At 36.5% G+C, this 26,451-nt stretch overlaps 1 protein-coding gene and 1 non-coding gene across 5 annotated transcripts in view; both read left to right on the forward strand.

Moving 5' to 3' along the window:
* Positions 1 to 21,987, forward strand: part of LOC134851561 (ranBP2-like and GRIP domain-containing protein 3) — a 315,621-nt gene extending 293,634 nt beyond the window's left edge. The window contains exons 9-19 of one of the 4 annotated variants that reach the window (XM_063867699.1): positions 4,425 to 4,656; positions 4,976 to 5,222; positions 5,835 to 8,072; positions 9,634 to 9,786; positions 13,490 to 13,705; positions 13,974 to 14,588; positions 14,900 to 15,115; positions 19,305 to 19,907; positions 20,207 to 20,441; positions 20,879 to 20,978; positions 21,554 to 21,987. In XM_063867699.1, coding sequence (XP_063723769.1) covers positions 4,425 to 4,656; positions 4,976 to 5,222; positions 5,835 to 8,072; positions 9,634 to 9,786; positions 13,490 to 13,705; positions 13,974 to 14,588; positions 14,900 to 15,115; positions 19,305 to 19,907; positions 20,207 to 20,441; positions 20,879 to 20,978; positions 21,554 to 21,772 — 5,074 coding nt within the window. In that variant the 3' untranslated portion in view covers positions 21,773 to 21,987. The remainder of the gene's footprint in view (positions 1 to 4,424; positions 4,657 to 4,975; positions 5,223 to 5,834; positions 8,073 to 9,633; positions 9,787 to 13,489; positions 13,706 to 13,973; positions 14,589 to 14,899; positions 15,116 to 19,304; positions 19,908 to 20,206; positions 20,442 to 20,878; positions 20,979 to 21,553) is intronic. The other 3 variants (XM_063867701.1, XM_063867700.1, XM_063867702.1) reach the window with 3 other exon arrangements.
* On the forward strand, positions 8,240 to 8,310 carry Trnag-ucc (transfer RNA glycine (anticodon UCC)). Its single transcript has one exon. It is a non-coding gene; the product is annotated as a tRNA-Gly (tRNA).
* Positions 21,988 to 26,451: the final 4,464 nt, after the last annotated feature.

Here is a 26,451-nt window from a genome sequence, read left to right on the forward strand (position 1 = left end):
GGGAGGAGACTCAAGACTATATACTAGTGCTTCCAATTCGTTAAGATGACCTTTCAAAGAGCGAACATTTATATGTAGCACAGAAAATGTAGGTTCCGGAGGGGGCCTCCGGTTGGTTGAAAACACCAGTGAAGCAATTTATAACATTATAATAGTAACCAAGTGTGTGACCACCCTCATAGAGCCCAGTAATTTTATTTGTATAGTTGTCATTTCTGTACTGGAAGAATATATATTGCCCTCTCTGGACCAAGCGGAAGCGATGCGCTCATCTGTTTTCATCGATTTTAGAAAGTTGAGTCTCGCCTTGGTAAGATCTTCGAATATTTTCACCTCTTTCATGCCCTCAGTCTCATTTAGCTGGCGTTTCTTCTTCAATATATCTATTTTAGCTGTTCTGCGACAAAAACGAACAATTATTGGCTTTGTGGTGCCCCGACCCGGCAGGCGATGAGCAACAGATATGTCTTGCTTGTTGACGCTTGAACCGATTTCATTTGCAATTTTTATCACTTTGTTTGCTGTCTCTTCATTGGATTCTTGCGTTCCGGTATCGCTCGCTACACCGATAATCCGGATATTTTCTCTTCGAGTGTAGCTTTCCACCATCTCAGCTTCTGACAGACTTTTGAGGTAGCAGCGTGCTTCTTGCGCCGATAATTGAGCTTTAACTTCGGAGAGAATTTGTTTCTTCATGTCTTCCGTAGCATCCGTGACCATAGTCTTCATCAGCTCTTTCATCTCATTTTTCAGGTTTCCAAACATTATTGGGATAATTTCGTTGATTGATGTTTTGATGGTGGTTTGGATTAATTGCACTAGGTTGTTATCAGCAGTTGTCTCCTGTTCTATGGGGCTCAGCACCGCACATCCCCGTTTACTGCATGACTTTGGGATGGGCGTCATACCTTGGTACCTTAGTGCGGGAATATCTTCGGTATTGGTTTCAGCTTCAGTATGTATTTGCAATATGTTGTTTGAATCAGCATCAGCATTAGGGATATTGTCAGGTTGGGTATCAGTCATGATCATTTACTGCCTCTGAAACTATTTAATAAGTTTATCCCAACAATTAGGCTAATTGCTTCACATTTCTCGCCCGAGAAGTTTCTGAGGAGCACTAGCATTTTTTTACAGTGCTCCCGGTCTGAAAATCACACAGTGTCTTGCGGCATAGTTTTTTGGTTTCGTCAAATGGTAAGTTGAGTTACTCCACTTTTAATATAGGCTAATGTAACTAGCCGCTTTCAGGAATTTACCATCGCAAAATATTAACACGGTGAGCGAAAAAAAATGAATTTTTAGGCTGCACTTTTTTTTGTATAGTTGTAATGGTTCGAAGATATTCACTTTGATATAACTTAAGTGCGGTAAATTTTGTTCAATGGCTCTTCCACTCCCCATCCCACATTTCAAATTTTTCATTTTCTTAGTTGCTTCATTGCATTATATTATGGCAACGTTAAAATGGTTTTTCATAATTGATTTTCAAATGTGGGGGAAGTGGAAAAGAGCCTGTTTTTTAACACGTGAGTCGCGAATTCATATGGCTAAGAAATCATTCCAACTGAGGCAAGATATTCGGTCTCATTGAAGCGTTACTAGATCAGATGTTTACTTAAATGATTTTGATTAAGCTTCATTGAACAAAGTGAAGGCACTTATTTAGTTCGTGTGAATTTTGAGGTTTTTTAACAAGTCATACGTTTTTTTTTTCAAGTTCAATACAAATTCAATAGCTAGAGGAAATACAATTCCGTTTACAGACAAGAAAAGTACAAATGGCGGAAAAAAATTGAAAAACTTAATTTAAGATTTGAAAGTTGATTTTGATTCAAGGTGTCTCGGAATTTAAAAACTATTTATTGATCCTCTATCAATCATAAAAATTTGTTCAAAACTCAGAATGGTTCAAGGGTGCATATACAATGTAGTCCCATACGAAACAGTCCGAAACATTAAAAAAAATCTTAAAAAACAGTTCCATGCATATTAGCTTGAATTTTTGACCTTGATCTTTTAACGCCCACAGAGTTGATTTACGCTTTGAAACATCAAAAAGAGCGTAATTTAAGATGGAAGAACCAAAAATATTAACAATAACTCAGATCAAAATCAAAGGCCTCACGGTATAGTTTTTGAAGAGTGCAACTCAATCTCTAGAGATCAAAAGATCGAATCCCCGGCGGCACAAAATATTTTCCCAATTTTTGAAAAAAAGTTGAAATTTGGGTAAATATGAAACGGGTATATCTAGGGTACAAAATTGGGCTCAAACGCAAAGAGTATGTGAGGGGGAAAGGAAACTCATCACCTTTTTGTATCCAATTTTTTGCCGGTTTCAATTGGACTCTTGCTCATTTTTGGAAAATCTAGGAAAATAATTAAACTTGAAAAGATTTTATTGCTTGGCTTTGCTGAATGATTTTTAAAAAGGGAAACCAAATGATTTAAGGTTTATAGTTCGATATTATAACTTACCCCTCAGAAACCCAATGATATCATTGGGTTGATATGACCTAATCATAGTCATTAAGTTTTGTTGTGTTTTTGTTATGGAATCTTGAGTCTGGCTACTTTTTGTCCGGCGCCTGTTTTTCATTTTCTTTCTTTTGTTCTTCACGTTTTAAGTTTTTTTGTTCATCCTTGAATGAATTTCTCGATGAGTTTCGGAAAGGAAGGGTGCTTGCTGTTGACTAGTTATCAAAATTGCTGTTCCAATCTTGCGTTTTGGGTACTCGACTTTTAGAACCTTGAAGAGGCGACAATAAATTGATTCCTTGTTGTCGGAAAAGAGAGCGTAAACGAGAGGAACGCGATATCCTTCAACTGAAGTGTGTATTATATAAGTTTGGCAAAATACGTTCGTAGCAGTCGAAAACATTCCATAGCAGAACCAATCATCTGATAGTCAAAGTATGTCTAGCCCAGGTAAAGTGGGGAAAACGATAACCCGATCTTCATCTTGGGGACCAAAGTCGTGTAAAAGAAACTGCTCCCCGTCGTGAGTTTTCTGTAGGGCCAGAGGAAGTTCAGAGCCAGTCAGCGAAATTGGCTCTGCCATCAATGTTATTTTTTTGCTACGAACTCTATTTTTAGCTTGTTGGTTGGAACAGCTGTTTCTCGTTTAACATCACGCTGGGCTGCAAAAATAGTCTGCCGTGTTGTTTCATCCAAAACTGCTGCTCGATCCATAAGATTTTTCCTCACTTTTTGTTTTTCGATGTCAGCCGGATCGGGGAAGTGCAGTCATCTTTAACTATCTCGATGGAGTCCTCTTTTGTACTCACACCTCCATTGCACACATCTGCTTTGTGTACAGCGCCAGGAAAGAGAGTTGCTTGACAGTGTAATGCATATCCTTCAAAAATTAGTAACTGGGAGTTTTTGTTAGTAAGTATCGTTTCCTTTGATAGTAAGTTAATTGTGTTCGGTTGAGTGGTGCCATGCCAAATGTTCGCAAATGAAACGACTTGAGTAATCTGTATGTTTTTGACTGGATTCAACAAAGAGTCAATTTTTTTAGTTGTTAACTTTTGTTTCGCAGATTATTGCTTTTGATGAGTAGACGCTGCTGGTATCTAGTTAGTTCTATATTCTCTGCTAAACTACCAATATCATTCAGATTAATTAGAACCAATAAGTTTTTGATCCGTGCCAATTTTTTTTATCAATTCAAGGAACAGTTATCACTTCTATCATTGGGACTGATTTGTGGACTATTTTCGGGACTGTTTTGTATGGAACTGTTTTTTTTGGACTTGGATATATTTTTACGGGCTATTTGGTACAGGACTGTTTTTATTGGACTATTTCTTACAGACTTTAAACTCAGTGGATGATGTTTTTCCAAAAAGAGATTTTTTCAATAGTCTTTTTTTTGTTAGTGCATACGAAGTCTGAACAACAACAAATTGTTTAACTTTTATTAAGAACCATGAATCTTGTGAATACTCTAATATAGGTCTTGGTGATATTTTTTTCAGTAAAGTCTAAAATTTGATGCCTGTTTAAAGTCATTTCATTTCCTTTATTGAAAGAAAGGCAAGCTCAACTATCGAACAGCAAAAAAAGTAAAAGTTACGAAAAACGTGATCGACTTCTAACTTCGAAATTGGAATTAAATTTTCAGATTTCCTAGCGAAATAAAAAAATTACTTATTGATCTAGTTTTCTGATATTGGATTAATTATATCAAAAAAGTGTATCATAAATGGTTCTTAAAATTCAAAGAACTTTAAGGCTATCTATGTCTTCTTTGAAACTTGAAAGTTTTTTTTTAAAAACAATTCAGTATTTTAACTGTTTTCTTTGCGTTCATGGCGCAACTGTCCGTTGGCTATGTTTTAAGATATCCTTTTGTTTTAATGTAATTTTAAACCAAATTGAAAGTAGGAATTTTATGTGACGTTGTTCTCTTTCAGAGGTCAGTCTAATATCATGGATGTGGAGCAAGAGCGAAACAACAAACTGTTTCCAGTATCCGTTCTGCCTACCCTCAGAGAACAAGATGCGGCTAAACTGTGTGATGAAGGGTCCCTGTTTGTGGCTGCATGGTACAGGTCACAAGGAGATCTAGACGCATCCTTGACATGTTTGAGGAGAGCAGATTCGTCATTGCAGAGATCACCCCAGAGCGCAATTATGAAAGCAGAAGTAAGATGAGCTGTTTTTCTTGGCAGTCATTAGTAAATATCCACTTGATTTGAGAAAAACAAACAATAGTATTTACTCGTGTACATTATTTGAAACAAATGGTAGGAGAATATCACGTCTTGCGACCTGTTTCTAAGACTCACAAGATAAGAAGAAAGATAAATAGTAGGCTAGATCCCTAAAAAAAGATAGGTCTCTAGACATAAAAAGGTACAGAATGTTTTCATGAAAGACGTTTCGTATGGCAGAATTTCCGACCAATTAAATCAAACTGTTTTCAAAGAGCGAGCTCTGATTGAATTATCTTTTTTGATTTCAGGTTTTACACGACAAGTCCATGAATGACAACCTTGAAGACCGAGACAGTCAGAGGGAACTGCTGAACACCTCGATGGGTGAGATCAGCTCCATCCTGAAGAGACGAGACCTCCCAGTCTCGGTGAAGAAGGAGGCGCAGAAACAGCTGAACAATGTGGCCAACAGACTGACTGAATTGGACAGGCTGGATGAACTGGATCATCAAAATGCAGCTACGACTGCTTCTTGGTATGGAGACGGAAGTTTTGGTTAGTTGTTTTCTTTGTTTATGCAATTGAAGCTCTGCATTTTAGCGGTTTTGTGCTCAGTTAGGGATTGACTAATCTCAAGTAATGGCAAGGAACTAGAGTCAAGGCTGGACGAGATTTCAAGTGCCTCGAAACTAGTAGAGATTCAAGTACAAAAACATGTAAAAGGCGCTTTTCAGTCAAATTCCGAAAATTGATTCTGATAGCAAAAATGTTGCTCGGTGTCAACAAAAAGTGGGTCCAAATTTTTGGTTCTCAGACTTATTTTCACTGTATTCCCTCCTAACTTGTTTTTTGAACGACTAACAATTTGTTTTAAAATGTTAAAATTCACCCCCTGCTAATCAACATGGAAGAAAATTAAAATTATTTTGTTTTTGTGCATTAATTGCTGTAGTCGGAAAGTTCTGAATTACTTGCATAGCGGCCGGTTGACACTTAACTGTATTTATGTTGATACTCAAGTAACTAGCTCTGACTTATAGCTCTATATATCGTGAATAAAATGACAATTTTTTTTACCAATTTCTCAAGAAAAACAGCGATTTTCTTTCGTTTCAATAAATATGTCATTCGAGAGCAACAGAAATACTAATCTGATTTTTGCCTTAGGTGGCAGAGGAACAAAGAATTCTGAAATATCTGCTAAGTTAGACTCCGTATCTGGTGAACTTTCCGAACTGAATACAAACATACAAGCCATGACTGGAGAACTGAGGACTCTGCATTACAACTGGAACGACAGTATGCGAGAAATGAATCTAGCAATGAAGAAGTTAGTCGAGCTCCAAATCAATTCCCAAATGAACCGACCTTCGAACTCATCTCAAGTCATGGTTCCACCTTCACAGCACCCCATTTTGGTTCCACCCCAAAATTCAATGTTAGCCAATCAGATGCAAATGATGCCTGGTCAAAACATACCTGCTAATGTAATGTTTCCGCCACCGCACATGTCGCAATTTTTGCCACCCGGAGCGGCCGACGTTCCTCCGGCGCCATCGGGTATGCAGTTTCGATCTCCAGTGGCGCCTGGGAGTTCCATTGGAACTCATTCTATTCCGTCTATGGGAATGGTTCCTCCAGCGCAATTTCCATCATCAGGTAGTACCATTGGACCAAGTATGATGCAGCGAGTAATTCGACAACCAATTGTATCCGAGAAACAGTCTTCGCTAGTTTCTGAAACTGAGGGTCACGGTTCGAATCCAATACTGGCGGCTTTGCTCAAACCCCCCAGTTCGCAAGTTGAGCTTAAGTTAAGCCAACAATTTCAACCGCCTAAATTGACTTCAACAGTGGAGCATACCCAGGATTCGATTCCAGCAGGTTCAAAAGGAATCGCAAATGCGGGATCGAGATTAGGAACTCCGCCTAATATTTTAACTTCAACGCCTAAGTTGGCTTCTGGGAAAATTGTTGGACAATCCAATTTGGGTACATCTACAAATCCTCTTACTGTTGTAGGATCAAGCTTGAATCCAGCTGATAATTCAGAGGGAGCTGGAAGTTCGAAAAAGTCTCTATTTTCGAGCTTGCCTTCTAATAAACCAGATACTGTGAATACAACATCCGCACCTCAATTTTCATCTCTTTTTGCGCCAAAACCAACCCAAGCTGGATCTGCAGCTACAGGAGCTACCCCGCCTTTCAGTTTCAACCCGCAAGTGAAATCCACGGCCGCGCCTTCAAGTAACTCGACGTTCAGTTTCAAAATGTCAGCTCCTGTGGTATCTTTTGCGACACCGGCTAGCGTCTTCTCTCCATCCACCGCATCTTCGTCGGGACAATCAGCAGCTCCGTTGTTTACAGGATTCAGAGGGTTCCAGCCTGTCAACCACATGGCTTTTCAAGATCAGTCTAAACCTAGTTTGGGTACATCGGCTTTTGGCAACGCTTTGAGTACGTCGCCAAGTAAAGCGGCGAATGACGCTGTAAAGAACATCATTGGCTCAACGACAAAACCAGAAGACAAAAATGAAAACGGAGTGAAACCAGGAGTGCAGTCGGTCCCGGGAACATCGCAGTTTTCGTTCAAGTTCAATTTGCCTGCGGCAGGTAATGCTGATAGTTCGATACCTGGTAAACTGTCGGCGACTCCTGAAAAGAAACAGCCAGAGATCGTTCCGAATAATTCACCGGCCGTCGTTCCCGCGGCGAGTGTCCCGAAGAATGTCGTCGCGTCGCCAGGAGCTAATAAAGAAGGGGATGATTCGATTCATGATCCTCAATTTGAACCGATTGTGCATTTAGATAAAGTTGAAATTAAAACAGGAGAGGAAACTGAAAAAGCAGTTTTTGAAGAACGAGCCAAACTTCTGAGGTTTGTGGAGGGCGAATGGAAGGAAAGAGGAACCGGCGAGATGAAAATTCTGAAAACGTGTTCGGAAAAAGGCGCAGCTCTGAAGTACAGAATCGTAATGAGACGTGATCAGATTAAAAAACTATGTGCGAATCACGTGATCACAGATGAAATGTCTATCAAAGTTCATCCGAGTAATAATAAATCGCTAGTTTGGATTGCGAATGACTTTTCGGAAGAGGAAGAAAAATTAGAACAGCTTTGTGTGAGGTTTAAAACTCCGGAAATTGCGCAGAAGTTCAAGACAGTTTTTGATGAGGGAGTTGAAGTTTACAAGCAAAGAAACGGCGCTTGCAGTACTGTGGAAACAAAGGTTCCAAAAAGTGCTGAAAACAAAAATGTCGACAAAACAACCGACGAAGTTGAAAAGCCGAAAGAAATCAGCGAAAATGTTGAGACGAAAGAGCCGCAAAAAGATTTGATGCAAGAAGAGAAAAATAAAGAAATTGTTGTGGAAAATATTGGACCGATAGATACAGAACCAGCAAGTAAGTTGACTTGATTTTAATTTGTGCGGATTCAGAACAAACACATAACTAGAAAGAATTACAGACATGTTGAAATTAAGCGGCCAGTTGTGTGTAAAGCCGTGGTAATTATTTGTCCTATACTGGAGCAGTTGAGCTTTGAATTCTTTGTCAGCGGTGCATAGCAAGCATCGTTGGTGTAGTGGTAGCATAGCAGCCTTCCAAGCTGTTGACATGGGTTCGATTCCCGTACGATGCACGTTGTTTTTGGCAAAGTCGACAAAAGCTTAAAAATTAAGAATTCACTTGATTTACTTTGTTTGATATCATATTTTAGAAACCCTATCTAACTTTCTTTCTTCCCTTCATAAATCGATAAGTACTTTTAAATATCAGAGATTGAATATTCATACTCGTCAGTAAGCAGACAAATACCCAGGGGCGGATCTAGGTTTTTCTCGAGGGGGGGGGGGGGGGATTTTCCAAAAATTTCAAACATTTGGTCGACCTTTTTTTAGGTCGGCCAAATTAATTTTTTGAGCTCTCACAAAGCACTACAAAGACTGTTTTGGGCAAAGTTTCTGCGCAGGCGGTAAAATTTTGAAAAGCATGAATACGTAGTTGTCTAAATACTGCTACCGCTACGTAACCGAAGTTTTGCAGTTGCATGCATAATTTATCGGCAACTTGCAATAGTCTATGCGGGACCGACCTGGCTATAAAATTATTTACTTCAAGGGACCTGGCTGTCTGTTATAGTTGTACTTGTTTGGGTGCTTTTTAGAATGTTTGGGGGTACTACTATGATAGAGTGGTCCCTTGAAAATAACCAGGTCCCTTGAGAATAAGACACCTAGAGCTCTCAAATCGTTTAATAATTATGCTTAACGCCTTTCAGAAAGATGTCGCAGTGTATTTTCAAACAAATTTCATGTTTTGTTACCTCCTAAAACCTCCCTCTCACCATTTTAAGGCTGAAAATTTTAAAAAAAACCGCCAATAATGGGTTTTGATGACAAATAAGTCAACCCAATTATATAGTTGTTAAACCGTAAAATAAAGAAAAGCGAGCAGATTTCAATATATAAACAATAGTGATTACAAGTTTCAATCTGAAAAGTTTCTGGCTAAACATATTTTGCAAGATTTTTGAAATGAATAATTTATACACAAATAAGTTTTCATAATTATAACATGCGAAATGCATGCGGGACCTTTCTATCATAGTTGCTTTTTCGAGGGACCACTCTATCATAGTAGTACCTGTTTGGGATCAATCGTACAATTTTCCCCCAAGTTGATTTAGGGGGAGACAATATGTATTTTTCAGGAAATAACTTTGAGTATACCTCTAATTTACAGAAAAATAACAGTTTGTTTAGAGAAAATGGATTAAAAATCCGTTAGCTTAGGTTATAGTTCTGAAAAACGATCGAGAGGCGTCCATTGATTTGCCAGAAATAATATTTGTTAAAAGGCCAGAATTAATATTTGTTAAAAGAAGAAAAAATTGTTTCTCCGGAAAATAAAAAAATCTGAAAAAGTTCAGTGTAAGAATAACAAACAATTCGTCGTTTGGCAGCCTCTCTTGGATCCAAAAATAGGTTGACTTTCTCAGCATGTAAGAGAGAATGGATCTGCAGTATATGCAGTGTCATGAACAGGTCAAACGACATACTTTGTGCTGTGTGTCTTTGCGATAAGCCAGCAGATGCTAAATGCATTCCAACACAAGGTAATTTAGGGTTATCTCTTTTTTATAAGGACTTTATTTGACTCTTTTCAATTATGGACCTCCAGTAAGTTATAGCCCCGCGTAATAGAAAAACACAGTGTGTGGGACAGGCGCGGATCTAGGAATTTCTCGAGATCGGATTTTCAAAAATTTTTGAAAATTTTTCAGGTCGACCAAATTGATTTCTGAGCTCTCCCAAACCACATTAAAGACCCCCTAATTTGACGAAATTTTTTGCGCCGCAAATTTCGACCAAAAAATCGCTTTTTTCGACGCGCACTCCCACCAAAATTAGTATAGATTGGCGCCTTTAGAAAAGTTTTCAGGTCAGCCAGCCAAAATTGGATATCTCAAAATAGTACAAAGGGGGGACCCTTTGGGTCGGCAGAGGGTCGAATCCCTGAGGGGGGCGTCCACCCCCCCCCCCCTAAATCCGCTACGTGTGGGGGTATGTTTTTTTGCTACTAGGGGGATGGAGGGCTATTCTGATGCTCGAAGTACTGAATGAGCCAAAATTCTCAACCAATCAGCGTCCCTTAAACTGTCCAAAAGTGACTTATTTCACGCTCATTTCCTTCGAAATTGATGAATAATGAGTTATGATTGGCTGTCAACATTTTCGAGCATGAGGGATTCTACCGGGTGCTAGGGGCTATAATGGGAAAGAGTCCTCCTTTATTTGTGTAAGTCTTGTGAGATATACGTTTGCCTTATGTTGCACCGAAAGCCAAAACTTTTTCGCATGAAATGTATTTTTTATTCGTTACTTTGTATGACAAATTGTTTTTCGGCGGTGACTGGTGGAATGATTGTTTCTTAAAATTAAATGGTGTATGAACCTGTCAAGTGTGATGTCCTTTGCCTTAACCATTGTTGGTTAAATAGCAAGCGTGAAATGTGATTATAATTTATTCGATCAAACCCCCCCCCCTACAGGTGGGAAGGAACTTTGACAGAGGGTGTTTTACTACGCAAAATTAGCTACCACGGATCTACTTAACATCCCCCTCTATGGTATCTACTTAGCAATCTCCCCCTATCAATAAATACAGTAAGTTAGTACAGAGCTTTCTGTTGCGAATTCTAATTTTGCTGCATTCTGATTGGTCGAAAATTCGACTGTTTTAATCTACTTAACAATCTCCCCCTCCCTTAAAGGGAGGGGGGAGCTTGTTAAGTTGATCCGCTTCCACCAAGACACACTGTTCGTCGTTGTGTGATTTATCCTATTAAAGCCTTTTCAGTCGTGATAAGGATTTGCAAAAAAAAATCAAAACTTCTCGGTTAAAACTGGTCCGAATTTTTTTCTCAAATAGATTTACCACTGGGAAAGTAGATGGAGCTAAGTTCTTACCATCTACTTGCCTAGTGGTAAATCAATTTGAGAAAGATAATTTGGACCATTTTTAATCGGCAAGTTTTTATCTTTCAAATCCTTAAAGAAGGGCAAGCACCATGGAATGACTGAGTTTGTTCTCTGAGTTTGTTTTTATCACTTTGTGTTTTTTCCGAGAAAAAAAAACAATTTACAGTTTCAACACTGTTTTTGGCGTATTATCTATCCCAACTAAAGATTTGCATCGCATCTAATTTAGTTTTTCTTTTCTAGCACAATTGATTGTTTCGTTTTTGTTTTAATTCTGCGATGTTTTGCCTTTTAATGTAACAACTTTTCACATGTTATTTTCCAAGTTATCCAGAGACTCGGCTTGTACCCTGATTTGGTTTAAATTATTTGGTGAGTACATTGAAGTACGGCAGAAATAAACATACTCACAGGTGCAAATTATCAAGAACTTAACAAATTGAGCTGAGGAGGAAACGAAAAGTCAGAACAACATCATCAACCTGCAAACAATAATTGAAGGAGCTCAAAATTATCAGAGATCAAATTGCTTTTTGTTTATATATATATTTGCGTGTTTAAGAGACTTTTTGCTAATTTTCAAGCGAGCAGAAAATTTTTTTGACTAAATTGTATTTCAAAGTCTTAATAACTAAAAGCTGACTTGTCAAGAATTTGATATAAAATTTCTCTGAAAATACTTCTCAGAATTGTGTAAGTCTGAGATTTGTGCCCTACAATGATTAAATCTGCTCATAAACAAATTGTTCGAAAAAATCGCTTTTGCGTCAAAAGTTTTTTTTTAATAATGTTTGATGAACATCCATAAACCAAAATACCGTTTGATATGGTAGGTGTTGTGTAAACTTGATAAAACCTCAGTAGTATCATCAGCAATCAAGCTGTTTTTACTTTTGGTTACTTGCGTAGGCATATCATTGATTTAAGTCGAAACAGCAGTTGGTCCAAAAGAAATTCTCGAGGTACTCTAAATTTTTTTATGAGAATTTTTGCTAGAAATTTTTTTAGTGTTTTCTGTTGTGTAGATAAGATAGTACAAAAAATGGTTGTTCCAATATGAAAGCGTTTTGATTTAGCTTGGATAGTAAAAGTGAATGATCAATTGTATCAAAAGCCTTCTTAAGATCTACGAAACATGCGAAATTTAATTTCTTAGGATCGATGCAATGACGTTATATTTCAACAGCAGTTATTGTACAAACGGTTTCGGACGTTAAAAATTTAGATGTAGTTTTTATGTAGACGAAGTTGATCATTCGCAATTGATTGATTTTTCCAAAAATTTTACCGAATGTACTTAGAAAACAGACAGATCCTAATAGTTTTCGACCCATAAGTTTACTGTTCAAAAATGTAAGTACTTTTGAAATAAAAAGCTCTTAGGAAAATCATCAAATCTAAGGCAACGGTTAGAGCAGAAGACCAAGTACCAAGATATTATTTGTACACAAAAATTGCGATTTTAATATTGATGCCATCATGATCAACAGAACCTTTGTTTTTCGGTTTTCTCACAGTCTCGAAAACTTCATTAGGATATAAAACAAAATATTATCACTTGTCTATATGTGTATAGTTGAAGTTGGGAGAGTTTTTGAAGGCTTTAAAAAGACTTTTTGCATTGCTCTGGAAGTTCATTTTTCTACCTTAATAATTCCACTTGCTGTTTCAAAATCAGTCTGTTGACTATTGAGCGTTGATTTTTATATCTCTTTTTCTTAAAGCAATGAAAGCAGTGACGACTCTCAAATAGGTCTTGGTGATGTTTTTCGTATTTTAGGAAAAATTCTTAAAATGCTCTAATAACTACAGATGTGAGTTCAATTGAAATTCATCTGCTGTAAGTTACGTAAATAGCACTCTCCAAATACGCATGTGGAAATGGCGCAAAAAATTGTGAATAATTTTTAGTTTCGAAAATAAAATTTAATTTTTAATTTTCCTGAGGAAAAAATCTTAACCTATTGATCTAATTTTCTCAAGTCGGGTTAATGTTATCAATCATAAATTGTTGCGATTTTTTCAACGAACGGTAAGTTTGGTTTTTTTGTTTACTTGCGTTCATTTTTTTTCCGACTGTCAGTTGGCTATGTTTTCTAACGTCTTAAGTCGTGAATGGAGTTCTTCTCTGTTCACTATCCTTCTTTTCAAATCGTGAGTAATCCAAGACAGGCGCATTTATTAAGAACAATCTTTTCAGAACACTGAAGATCAAAAACATCTACCAATGTCTGAGAAGTTGTTTCCAATAGAAATGTTGTATATGTGCTGCCGATGCTAGCCTCGCTTAAAAGTTGATTTCACTTAATAAGTACCAAAAAGTCTACTTCTGTTAAGATTCATTTGCTGCCAAATTTGGACTTCAGCCAGGACAGTGGAACTGTGACGCTTGCTTACTCAAGAACAACGCAGATGCTGACAAATGTATAGCATGCGAGACTCCCAAAGACGGAAAAACAGCCCCCGGCGGGGGCGGTGGAACTGGTTCGGACCTGTTCGGGGCATCGAAGGGACCCGTGTTTAAATTTGATACTACGAAAAGTAACTCTTCAGGTATAAATGATAATTAAATTTGTGTTCCACTAAATCACCATGGGAAACTGTCAAATTATGGATGACAATATAAATAATTCAGCAGTGGTTCGAGTTGATAAACAAGAAATGTTCGAGATGAAACTTTTCTGGCGTTAATCTATCTAAAAATATATTTGAAGTTTATTTCAAAACACTCGTGTCATTCATTTTTCACAAATGAAATTGAAGCGCAGGTAAAATTATTGATTGAGATGAGTTTAAGTTATGTGGTTGTTTTTGATTTAAGGTGCGTTTAAATTTGGTGCAGCATCCACTGGCCAAACTTCTAGCTTCAAATTTGGAGTTACTCCTTCTGCTACTAATGCCGATCCAAAACCCAGCGAAAACGACCCTCCCAAAGATGACAAAGACAAACAAACCGGTTTGTTTGAAGGGTTCGCAGGATTTGGAGTGCAATCTAATTCAAATAATAACAGCGCGCCTGTCTTTGGAGTTTCTGCGTTCCAGCCGACTTTTTCAACCAATCAGAATACAGAGCCACAAAGCTCAGCAGTTACAACAACAGCTTCGCTTTTTTCGACGACTGAGAGTTCCAAACCGACTTTAGGATCTAGTTCGGTGTTCGGCAAGACTTCGGGAGCAACAAGTAGCCTCTTCGGAAGCGGAGCGGCCGGAGCGTCGTCGAGTATTTTTGGGAAGTCGGCTTCGTCGTCACAGCCGGCAACGGGGATGGTTTTCGGGAAGGGAGCGGGTCCAATGGGCGCTGCGGGCTCAGTATTTGATCGACCGAAGAACGAGGAGCTGCAAACTGCGGATGGTAAGCGAAGTGAAACTGAAGAGATGAACGGAGGAGAAACTCAATTAGTTTCTTGTTGTCCGGAGATAACTGATATGTTGAACAGTTTAGTACTCAGTGTTGCAATTAAACTCGCAATTATATGGTTTTTGTTGAAAATACCGGGACGCAGCGAATACGAGATGATTAAACAATTTGAAATGTAATTAAACGAAACAGAGCTACAATGCCATTTGAAACTCGTAATGAAAATGCGTGCAATTATAGCCTATAAACATTCTTATCTGTTGTCCGCTCTGAATTAATGTACGTAACCGTAAAAAAAATCTTTAAAAAGATTTTAATAAAAAAATTTTAAAATGATTATGAGTTTGTTAAAAGCTTATATATCTAAACGGCTATTGTTTGCTATTTAGCTCTGACGAAAGAGGAGTCTGAGAAGTGTGGGGTGACCTTTGAGGAAGAGTGCGAGGATGAGGACGAGAGATACTACTATCGAGAGGGAGAGGAGGGGGAGTATTTGGATGAGGAGGATGAGTACTGTTATGGGGAGGATTACGAGGAACCCTATGAAGGGGAGGAGGAGGGAGGAGAGAACCTAGACCCGTGCACAGATTTGGATACGATTATCAGTTAGTATGAATCAACATTAAATGAGCGCAATAGTGAATAACAATGAATTGTTTCCGAGTCATAAATTTTGTCACATATCAATGACTCATTTACACTTTAAAGGATAGCTTTGTGGATTGACACTAGACAGCTATGGTCCGTTTTCAAGTGTCTAAGTTGCTGTTAGTTTCATTAGAATGGCACCCGATAAAATAGAACCTGATTCGCCTAACATCGCTGTACGGGATCCCATGTGAAATCCGCAAGTTAGCTGAATCCTGTACAGTAATGTTAAGCGAATCGCGTGCTATTTTCTTACGTGCAATTCTAATAAAAAGACAGCAGTTAAGTCGCTTGAGAACGACAATTCACACGAACTATTTAGCAAACCTTATGCTCGAATCCTCTTGCACCAAGATCACCCGTTTTAAATCATGTTAGATTTGTATATTGATTCACGGAGCTCTGACCTTGAAGTCAAATGACTATAGAGACGATCCGAGAAACGTTAATTTTTAAATATTAGCTTAGATCCGTTCAATAATTTATCACATGAAAGCGCTCTAGTTATGATTAAATTATAATAAGAACGATAAGTTCTTTTTGCTATCATCGAATAATTAAAAAGTCTACCCAAAAACGCTTATTTTTTGTATCTCATTACATCTAGTAACCTCGGAACCGCCGTGTGTTATATTGCGAGTATACCTTTTTAAGAGGAATGAACGTAGTGACTACTCTATATAGGTCCTGGTGATTTTTTTTCAGGAAAAAGTCTTAAAATTTTGATTCACTTAGATGTATATGCACTTTTGAGTTCAATTGAAATTAATCTGCTGAAAGTTACGTAAATAGCACTCTCGAAATACAAACGTAGAAATCATGCAAAAAACGTGAACGATTTCTAGCTTCGGAAGTACAATTTTTTTTAGATTTCCAGCGGAATAAAAACTTTACCAATGATCCAGTTTTTTCAATTTGGGTTGATGATATCAAAAAAGCGCCAATCATATATTGTTCTAGAAAATCAAAGAGCTTAAAGGGTATCTATTTTTCTCTTTTTCAACGGAGTTAGTGTTTTTTTTCTGTTTACTTGCGTTCATTACTCTTTTCCAATCGTTCATTGGCCATGGTTTTTTTTTCAGGAATAGAACCTTAAAATATGATCTCGCTCAATTATAATTTTTTGCGGTTTGACTTGTGATTTCTTGCTAAGTTAAGTGCATTTTGATTGTTAAAAGGAAGGCAACCTCCACTATCGAACAGCAAAATTGGAAAGGTCACGAAAAACGTGATCGACTTCTAATTTCGAAAATGGAAATTTTAATTATCAGCTTTTCCAGAGAAATAAAAGTTTTACCTATTGATCCAGTTTCTCAAATTGTGTTAATTTTAACAAAAAAATGTGCATTATAAATTGTGCCACAATTTCAAAGAGCTTTAAGGCCATCCATTGTTTTCCTCGAGATTCAAAAGTTGAAGATTTTTGAAAAAGCAAGTGAGATTTTTTAGTTTTCTTGCGTTCATTACTCTTTTCCAACTTTCAATTAGCTATGTTTTACCATCTAACGCGCATAATTTAGCGCTCATTTTGATGGCATTTTTGCTGCATAGCATTAGTAATCGCAATTTAATTGCATATGTTTAACCGCGTGATGGGTGGCCAGTATCTGGTTAGGATCAAGAGTCTCTAGATTGGGGTTCCTTTTGAGTCTCTAGAGTGGGGGTCATTTAAGGAAAAGTCTATTTTTCGATTGCTGGAAATGCTTCCTTTTTTCTTGAAAACTACTCTGCCAAATCTGACATTGAAATAAATTGAAACATGTAGAAGGATTGTCCCCTGAATAAGCGGTAAACCCTTTATTAAGTTGGGAAACGACTATTGTTTTGGGTATCGAAAATTAAGCATGAAATCTCACATCAAAACAACATTATTAAAAAATCAAAAATGTACCTCCAACTACATCTGAGCTCCTAAACTTTGCGTCCTTTGAAGGGAAGGTTTTTTTTATGTATGTTTCCGAAGTGGGGGCTTGAAAATATTGAATTTCAGAATTTTCATTTCTTTCATGACAACATTTTGTTTTCGGTTCATCGTGTTCATTCAACTTTTTCGGCTTAGTTTCTGGACGTGTTTTTGACAAATTTTGTAGTTGTGGTTTTTCTTTTCCTATCTGTAAGCTTCCATTCCTATGATTGTGTTGCATGATTAATGGTGTGAAGTTTTATTTTTTTTTGTATTTTAGGCATTTTGATTTGTCAGTATTTCAGCTCTTGTATTACAAACTCATTTTTGTCAGCTTCATAAAAAATCTCAGCAGTCTAAACGATCTGAGGAGTTTGCGAGTTTACGCTATTATTGGGATTTTAACACACTGAATACGCTGAGAATTGCATCGTTTCCTTATTCCAATCTAGTGGTTCGACACAATCGACTATGGTTATATACTTAAAGCAATTGAAAACAACAAAACTTGTTCGAAGGGTTCATACGGTTAATGCGAATCTTTACTTAACTAATGTAATGTTAACAGAAAATAAAATAAAACAAGGATACCCATTTGCTGTGCAAGTAGTACAGAATTTTCCGACATTCATAGAAAACTGCAAAAAAAGTTTTTGATTTAAAATTTGGTGTCGTTTTTTGTGCGTCATGTGATAAGAGCTTAACAAACGCGTAGAAAATTAGTGATTTAGTCATAATCGATATTAGGATAATTAGATTTTCGAAAAAATATTAACAAACAAAACATGAAAAACGAATAAAAAAAACGTTGTTCAGATTCTTATGCAGGTGCTGATGATTTTGTTTTTTTTCCAGGAAAAGTCTCTAAATTTGTTCAGGCTCCAAATTACTTTTTTGCGGTTTGACCTTTCATTTCTTTAAGTTCAGTTCATTTCCTTTGCTTGAGGATTTTTACGACTTTTAGTTATGAGAGTGGAATTTAATTTTCAGATTTCCCAGTCAAATAAAAGTGACCGTTTGATCCAGTTTTCTCCAATTGGGTTAATTTGGGTCCAATTAAGTTCTTCAAGAAATTCAAAGAGCTTAAAGGGCATTTATTTTTTTCTTCTAAATTAGAAAGATGATATTTTTCAAAAAACAAGTCATCATTTTTTCATGTTTACTTGTGTTCCTTGACTTTTTTCCAACAGTCTGTTGGCTATGTTCTTATTTTTGCACAATGATTGTGAAATGTTTAAAAGAAAATTGTAACTTCCAAGGAAGAAATAAATGAAGCTTTCAAAACCAGTTTTTTTAAAGCTCAAATGGCTTATTATCATATAACGAACTTGACTCTACTCGATCGCGTTACTCAATCTAAATTAGAGTAAAATTAAATTTTCAAACAGTTTTTTTTCGACTGTGGGAGAGTTTTTTTTTAAAATCATGTCGTTCGAATCCAACACAGCAGAAAGGGCTTTAATTTGATATATCATTCGAGCGCTTCCGATGATTATTTGTGGTACCTGATTTAGCGGAAAACTAAAATACCCCCAATTCAAAGCGCCTCCTCATTTTCAATGGTCGAAACAATGTAAGAAAACATTCAGTTGTAAAATGATGGATATGCAACCCAATGTTGAGAGTTGTTATTACTTTCGTTATTTTTTCATTGCGTCAAATTGTACTGGTTCGTCCTTAGTAAACAAGATTTACCTTGATCAAAAAATTTGAACCGAAAAAGTCTAATGAGTGTTTTAATTGAAACAATAACACACCCGGTCTACAACTCTCTTACATCCCCAATTTTACATCAGTTTCTGTGATCTCTCCTTTTTTTGGAATTTTATTAATACTCTATTAGTGCTGGTTTATCTAAGTTCCGTTATAGTGGTTTAAAAACAGCTTAAAACAATAAAGATTCATTTTTAACCTTCTAGAGCTTTAATTCTGAGGTCAATAGCAAACTACTGTGAGGTTAATTAACTCTTCTTTCGGCCGAACGTTGATTTATGGTCGTTGATTTGTATTGATACTTCTTCTCGAATCCGAATGCGAGAGTTGTGTCGCCGAATTCTGGGTGATTTCACGTGCAAATTGGCTTTAGCTTGGAATTGTTTAAAATATTTCTGAAAAAGTCTCATAATAAGTTAGGATGACATTGTTGGCAAACGTTTTGGTAAGACTTTTGGTGAACACTGCTAGATTGAATTATTAGACACCGAAACATAAATTGAATTGTGATCTGATATATTTTTGATTAGCTACACCGAGGCATCGATTAGGAGCCGCGATTTCAGCCGCTCAGTACATATCCCCAATGGCTAGATTTGACCCTAACCAAAGTGCTGGAACACCGCCTCAAGTATCATCCGTATTTGGAGCCAAACCAAAAGAACCTCCAGCTTCATCATCAAATGCAACAAACGAAACAGCAAACACAGAAACCGAGGAAAATGAAAAAGACTTGGGCGAAAATGAAGGAGATGAAATAGAAGTCGTGTTTTCTCGTTCTGAGGATCCAAACGACGAGAACAAAGAATTAGTGGAAAAGTTCAAATTACCGCCTCTATTTTACGACTCGCTTAACAAACCCGACTGCTCTGGATGTGTTGGCTGTGGTGATGATCCAGCGACAACTAATATGCGTATTTATAAAGACAGCGATAAAGTTACTAGTGAAGAATCTGAAAAAGTTGCTGAAAATGTGAAAACATCTGGCGACGATGAAGAAGGCGTGAAATCTCTAGATGCAAATAAAACGAGTGGGTTTTTGTTCGGAAATCAAGTCTCGTCTGATTTTTCATTTGCATCACTTGCCAGTAGTGCAACTGCGCAAAGCGGTGCTTTCGGAGCAACACAGCCCGGTAAGTTATTGAGTTTTTCGTGGCAGTTGAGTAGTATCGTGTTTCCAAGGTGTCCTCTCGGAACAAGTAAAGTAATGTTTATTCTTGGATGAGAAACAATTAACCGAAGATATTTCTTTTACCTTTAATAGAGAAAGTGTTTCAAAAATGAAAACAGAAAGGAAGTTTCCACTGTAAGAAGGATTGAGTTCAAATTATCGTTTTTTTTCGCGCAAATAGTATGATACGGTTTTTGATTTAATCTTTCATCGTTGTTTCCTACGCGAAGGAACTATTGTCGAGTTAAAACTTTTATTCAGGAAAATCCAGCAGTTTTACTCCGAAGCCTCTCTTCGCTGGTCTCAGCCTGGGAGGCGCAACTTCATCCGCAGGTGGCGAGGGGGATTCGAACCCGGGCGAGGAGAGTGGGAATGTGGAAAACGAGGAGAATGACATTCACTTCAAACCAATCGTGCAGCTGAGCAAAGTTGAGACGACTGGCAGTGATGAGAATGACAATGAGACTGTGTTTAGTGCGAGGGCGAAACTCTTCAGGTTATTTCATTCTGCCTAAATATGAACTGATTTGAGGATGAATTGAATTATTGACTATAAAGCACCAATACATAGCAAGAGTAGTTGGTTGCTGTGCATTCTGTTGGTTGATGTGTGTTGAAATTGTCGACCACAAAAAACTTTAAAAATTTGTGCAGTTTTTTGTGCGCGGTATGATAAGAAAGAAAAAAGCTTCGAAGTTTAGTGAGCTAATCGTAGTCGATTACAGTTGTCCTCAAAGAACGAAAATGTCCTCAAGGAAGCGCTAAGCGCTCGAAGAAAAACGCTGAAACAAAAATCTGTGACTAATTTTTAAGAGTAATGAACGTAGTGGGTACTCTTTTATAGGAAACCACAGCTTTTTTCCTGACGTGACTCTGGCTCCGATGTAGTTGTTTATAAAAAAAGTAATCTCACTGTTTGTGGATATTTCATAGGTTCCAAAATGGGGAGTGGAAGGAGCGCGGGGTGGGGGAACTGAAAGTGCAGAGGTATATTCCGAAGAATGTGGGTCGTGTCATTATGCGACGAGATGCGGTGAGTGCCTTTGTCGCCTTTACTACTTTCTTAAATACCAAAAACTTAATATTTTATTCCAGTATTCATTGAAAAGCTGTTTCAAGCTTACAAAATTTATCAATAAGAATAATCATCACAAATCATTCAAAGCCAATAAACACAGCCTTTCTAGAAATATAAACAGGCCAATAAACCTGAAATGAAAATGAACGAAAAATGACAGAACAATCTCATAAACTTATCTAAGATCCGACGTCCCAGTGCTATCATTGCTAGATTAATTTTTCCTTCTTTTTGTGGGTTTGGTTGGTTGAGAATTTTTCTTGCATCAGGCGTTTTGAACCCACAGTCAATAGTAGCCCTGGAGGTTTGAAATGAAGTTTAAAAATACGAGGTTTACAAATAACTGTATTTGTGTTGCGGTTTTTTCCTAAGTATTATTCTTTAGAATAAAGGAATTTTTTTCTTTTAAAGAAAATTTTTTTTTACAAATTAAGATTTCTTTTACAGAAAAATAAAAATATATTCGGTTCAATTCGGTTCAAAAAGTAACAGTTTTGACATGTCATATGAATGTAATTGTTTTTTTCCAGATTTTGAAGCTGTGTGCAAACCACAGCATTTTTCCTGACATGGCTTTGGCTCCGATGCCAAACAGCAGTGGAAAGGCATTCGTTTGGTCAGCCACAGACTTCTCTGACGACACAGAAGGCTCTATCGAGAAACTGTGTGTGAGATTCAAGAATGCAGAGTTGGGATCCCAATTTGAAGAGAGTTTCAACAAGATGAGAGAACTGACTCAAACTGAATAGTTACAATCAGAAATGCAGACGGCGTTTTGATGGATTTCATTTGATGTATACTTAACTGAACTCAACCAAAATTCTTTTGAAATAAGTGTTGATTTTTTTTCTGTTTTTTTTCATGCTGTGTATTTGCTTGATATAAGGGAATGGCAGTTAAATTGATTGATGTGTGCATATTGAATGGGAAGTAATACGCTTCCGTTAACGATGCATTTAATTTACGATTTTAAAGTAATTGTTTTCAGATGTTTTAGAGCAATGATGTATCAAAAAAAAAGAGAGAAAAGTTGAAGCCATATTTTGTGGCGAGGTTATTTTTTTTTTCATGTTATTTTACTTTTGAATACTACTAATGAAAAATTTTGTGGTTGGATCTTAATTGCCGGCGAAGCTAAGATAAAGAAAAAATGTTGCCGATGGTTATCTCTAATATGATGACCTATGAAGTCTCCGACTTTTTTGCTTGTTTTGATTTCTGTGATTTTAAAGTTCAGTTAATTTTTGTTTGTTAAAAAGAAGGCAAACTCCACTATCGAACAACCAAACCCCAACGGTCACAAAAAACATCCTGAACTTCTAGTTTAGAAAGTGGAACCTAATTAGCAGATTTCCCAGCGAAATAAAATCTTTACTAATTCATCCAGTTTTCTCAAATTGGGTTAATTAATTGGCAAAATTGTCGATAAAAAGTTGTTGTAGAAACTCAAAAAGGCTTGGGCGATCTATTTTTTCTTCGAAAATCGAAGTCTTAGATCTTTTCTAAAAAGCATGTTTTTTTTCTGTTTCTTTGCTTTCATTACTCTTTTCCAAATGTCAGTTGGCTATGTTCAACTTGCAACTTTACAGCGGCTTGATTTTGGAGTCTTGTTTTCCAAAATCCTTGGTCAAGAGGAGCTCTAATTAGAAGAGCCTCTCCGACATTTTTATTATCGCCACAAAAACAATTGATTAGTTTAATGTGATTCTGTTAACGTGCGAAAGAACGAAATGGTTTTTGCTTAATTAGGTCTTAATGTTTTCTGCAGGAAAATCTTGAAATACGCTAAAAAACTAACTGAAGTGCCTCATATTTAATAATGCATTTATGAGTTAACTTTTAGTTTTTAAATCAAGTTATTTTGCTGTAAGGAAATCAAATGGCTCTACAGTTATGAAACCGGAAACGTCACAAAATTTTATTCAATTGACACAGTTTTCTTAAGATGGAGGAGCAGATTTTGGGGAGGGGTTCTTACCATGCCGGAACGTCACCTTTCTCTCTCTCTCTCTCTCATGGATTCGACCCCCTCACCAACCAAAGGTTGGCATTATTCTATGAAATCCATTTTCGGGCTACCGTCCCCCTTGAGTACACCCTAGATCTGCCCCTGCTAACATGTGTTAAGATCCTACAGATAGTGATAATCAAAACAGCGCTGGAAACTCAAAGCGCTTCAACCTGGTATATTTTTTCTTCAAAAACAAAAATGTTTTAAGTCTCTGTCTTTTTCCATTTATTTGTTGTTTTAAAATTTTTGAACCTTCTGTAGGTTATGGTCTTGTATTGAACAACAGAAGTTGCAAACGTAGTATTATACGGTTTATCCATTTTTCTAAAGCAAGTTATACGCTTCTGTGCAAATATTTGTGCAAAGATGTGGAGTTGAAATCCTTCCTATGAAAACGCGTTCATGTTTTTCTGGAATTTATTATGAAAATCTATGCAAAAAGGCTACAACATAGCATAAAAAGTAGTGTTTGGAGGTCAGAGCCCAAATCCGGTAAAAGCAGGTTTCTAATTTGAAAATTGAGGCGCGTATTTTAGGCAATACTGGCGATTTTTTTTTATAATTTTAAACTGAAGCTTTAAATTAATGTCTAACAACTGAGTGTTACACCCAAGTCAAATTTACTTAAATATTGCTTTGTTGAAATCATAAAAAAATCCAAAATGTGTCTTTTGCGGGCCCTCGACATGCCTCGACTTTTGCTCTATGCTGCACTTTTTGTTCAAATATATGGTTTAATGAAATGAAAACTCTTATTATCTATACGCATCTGATTAAAAACAGCCAGCAAATCGGAAACTAGAGTTTTTTTAAAGCAAATGGTCTAACAGAAGCACTTCGCAATGAGATTCCTTGAAACAACTTTGGTAATTTTTGAACTTGTTCCATTTGAACTTTACTGATTCCTACCTTGTTTGACTGTCCGCAATTATGTCATAATCGGACTCCAATAGCTAATGCTATCTTGTAACTAAAGTATAAGAAAAACTAATGGCCAAGATTCCCAAGAATCATTTGTCAATCAGTTTCTGGTATTGTTTTAAAAGTTTTATTGTTTGGTATTGCACAGGCGACATTTTTTATGATAACACTTTAATTTGTTCTATGCGTAGAATTTTTTTTTCTAAATGAATGGTTTAATTCCATTTAAATGAAGCTCTTTAATATAACAATCATAATAAATTGTTTGCAAATTAGATTCCATTCATTGTAAAAGTTACTACATTTACTAACAAACGTAATCACATTGCGAGAACGCCGTGGAACTATGCAGCCCGTTTTCAGGCGCCTCTGATCCTGCTATGACTTCTGTTATTTTTAAATATCGATAGTTAATCAAGAAATCAAAAAAAAAGATTTAATGATTTAAAGAAGAAAAAATTTTTGGAGCGAAAAAAGCGGAAATTTTCAGCAGTATACCTACCCTTGACAGCAAATCTTTTTTTTAAATACTAATTTTACTCAAAAATGAGTTTAAACAGTTGATAACTTTCTAGAATAAAATTGTCCAAAAACTCATGGTTGAAGATTTTTAATTGATATTGTGTGCAGCTCTGAATCTTGGTAACAAAATCGGGGTAGTTTTTTAGAACAAAGTTGAAAAGTTTTCTAATTCTAACGTTTACAGAAGTTTTTGATTACCCTTTGATTGCACAGGCATCTGCCTAGCTAAAAAAACTCTCTTATTCAAAATTGTGTTCAAACTATTCTCAGTTACAGCTTCCTGGACAATGGCCGATATGCACTCTTTTCTCAAAACCTTACATAGTAACTTTAATATTTCATAGATATGTATTTATTTACGAAGTATATTTTGCGTTTTTGTCTCAGTTCTTCGATGCTTTCGTTTCTTCTTTTAAAACAAATATTTTTTAGAAGCCGTTAAATTTTAAATTCAATTGTTTCTAATTTCGTTTTGCCTGTTGACGCATAAGCCGAAACCCCGTACTGTAAAATGGGTTTCACATAAGCGTTATATGCTTTCAATAGTTGATCTTTACCTAAAGTTTTCCCCAACCTGTAATACCTCCCACAAAACCTTGGCAATTTATTTTAAAGTTTTGTAATATGATCAGTAAAGGAAAGCTTAGAGTCAGTTTGAACACCTAAGTATCGGAACGATTGTTTTTATTCAATAATTATTCCATTCATTTTGACATCTGATTTACCGCTGCTCTTCTTAGATAGTATCATTGTTTTTGTTTTATCTTCATTTAAGGGCAGCTTGTTTTTTTCTAGCCAACTTGCTGTTTTGTCCAACGCTTCTTGATGTTTACCGGTTAAGTCCCTGTTTCTAGCTGTTGTTTTTATGACAGTGTCGTCTGCATATAAAATCAGATTACTTTCACTTTTTTCATTTAGCTCAATATCATTTATATAAATGATGAATAGAAGTGGGCCTAGTATGGATCCCTGTGTTACTCCATAATTCACATTTTTATTTTGAGAGCGTTTGGTTTTAGTGGCAACGTAATGTTGTCGGTTTTTTAAATAAGATTTTAGAAGATCAAAAACAGGTCCCCGAAAACCATATGCGTCACATTTCTCAAGTAAAAGAATGTGGTCAACTGTAGCAAAGGCTTTCTTAAGGTCAATGAATGTGCGCTGTGTCTTCGTGTCATTCGAATCCCAATCTTGACGCCTTCTTCTTTTAGGGTTATCAAAGCATCAATTGTACTCCTTTTTGATCTGAACCCAAACTGTCAATTTTGTAGTAACTGATACTTAGTGAGATATGGGTTCATTCTGTTATAAATGACCCGCTCAAAAATTTTACCAACAACTCGTAAAAGAGAAATTGGCCTGTAATGTGATGGGTATAGATCATTGCCTTCTTTGAAGAGAGGTTTAACTTTAGCCATTTTGAAACTGTCTGGAAAGACTTGTCTATCCAAACATTTTTGTAAAAGTTTTGTCAAAACTGGACAAATTTTTTCCAAGTAATAGGGATTAAGTCCATATGTATCCAAACTAAACTTGGTTTTTAGCGATTCGATTATATTTGAAGTTTCACTTTGCGTTATATTAGCTAAAAACATTGAGTTAATTTGCTTTTTGACTCTTAATTCTTTTGAAGTAATAAAATTCCTCGCCAATTTCTCTCCAATATTTGCAAAGAAGTCGTTAAATTCATCAACATTTATGTTTTTTTTTTCATGGTCGTTGTTTTTGGTAGCACATGTTAGGTCATTGTACAGACGGAAAAATTCTCTGCTGTTGTTGTTGGATTCCAGTCGTAATTTGTTTTGATAAAATGCTTTTTTTCCGACTCAGCATTTTGCGAACTAATTTTTTTTTTGAGATTCAAATTTACTTCTGGCTTCAGCGGTTCCAGTTTTTAAAAAAGTTTCCTAAATCGGTGCTTTTTCGATGCTGCATTTTTCAATTCATTATCAACCCAGTGCTTCGAAGTTTTTC

Source organism: Symsagittifera roscoffensis, chromosome 7, assembly GCF_963678635.1.
Source record: "Symsagittifera roscoffensis chromosome 7, txSymRosc1.1, whole genome shotgun sequence".
Classification (NCBI taxonomy): Eukaryota; Metazoa; Xenacoelomorpha; order Acoela; family Convolutidae; genus Symsagittifera; species Symsagittifera roscoffensis.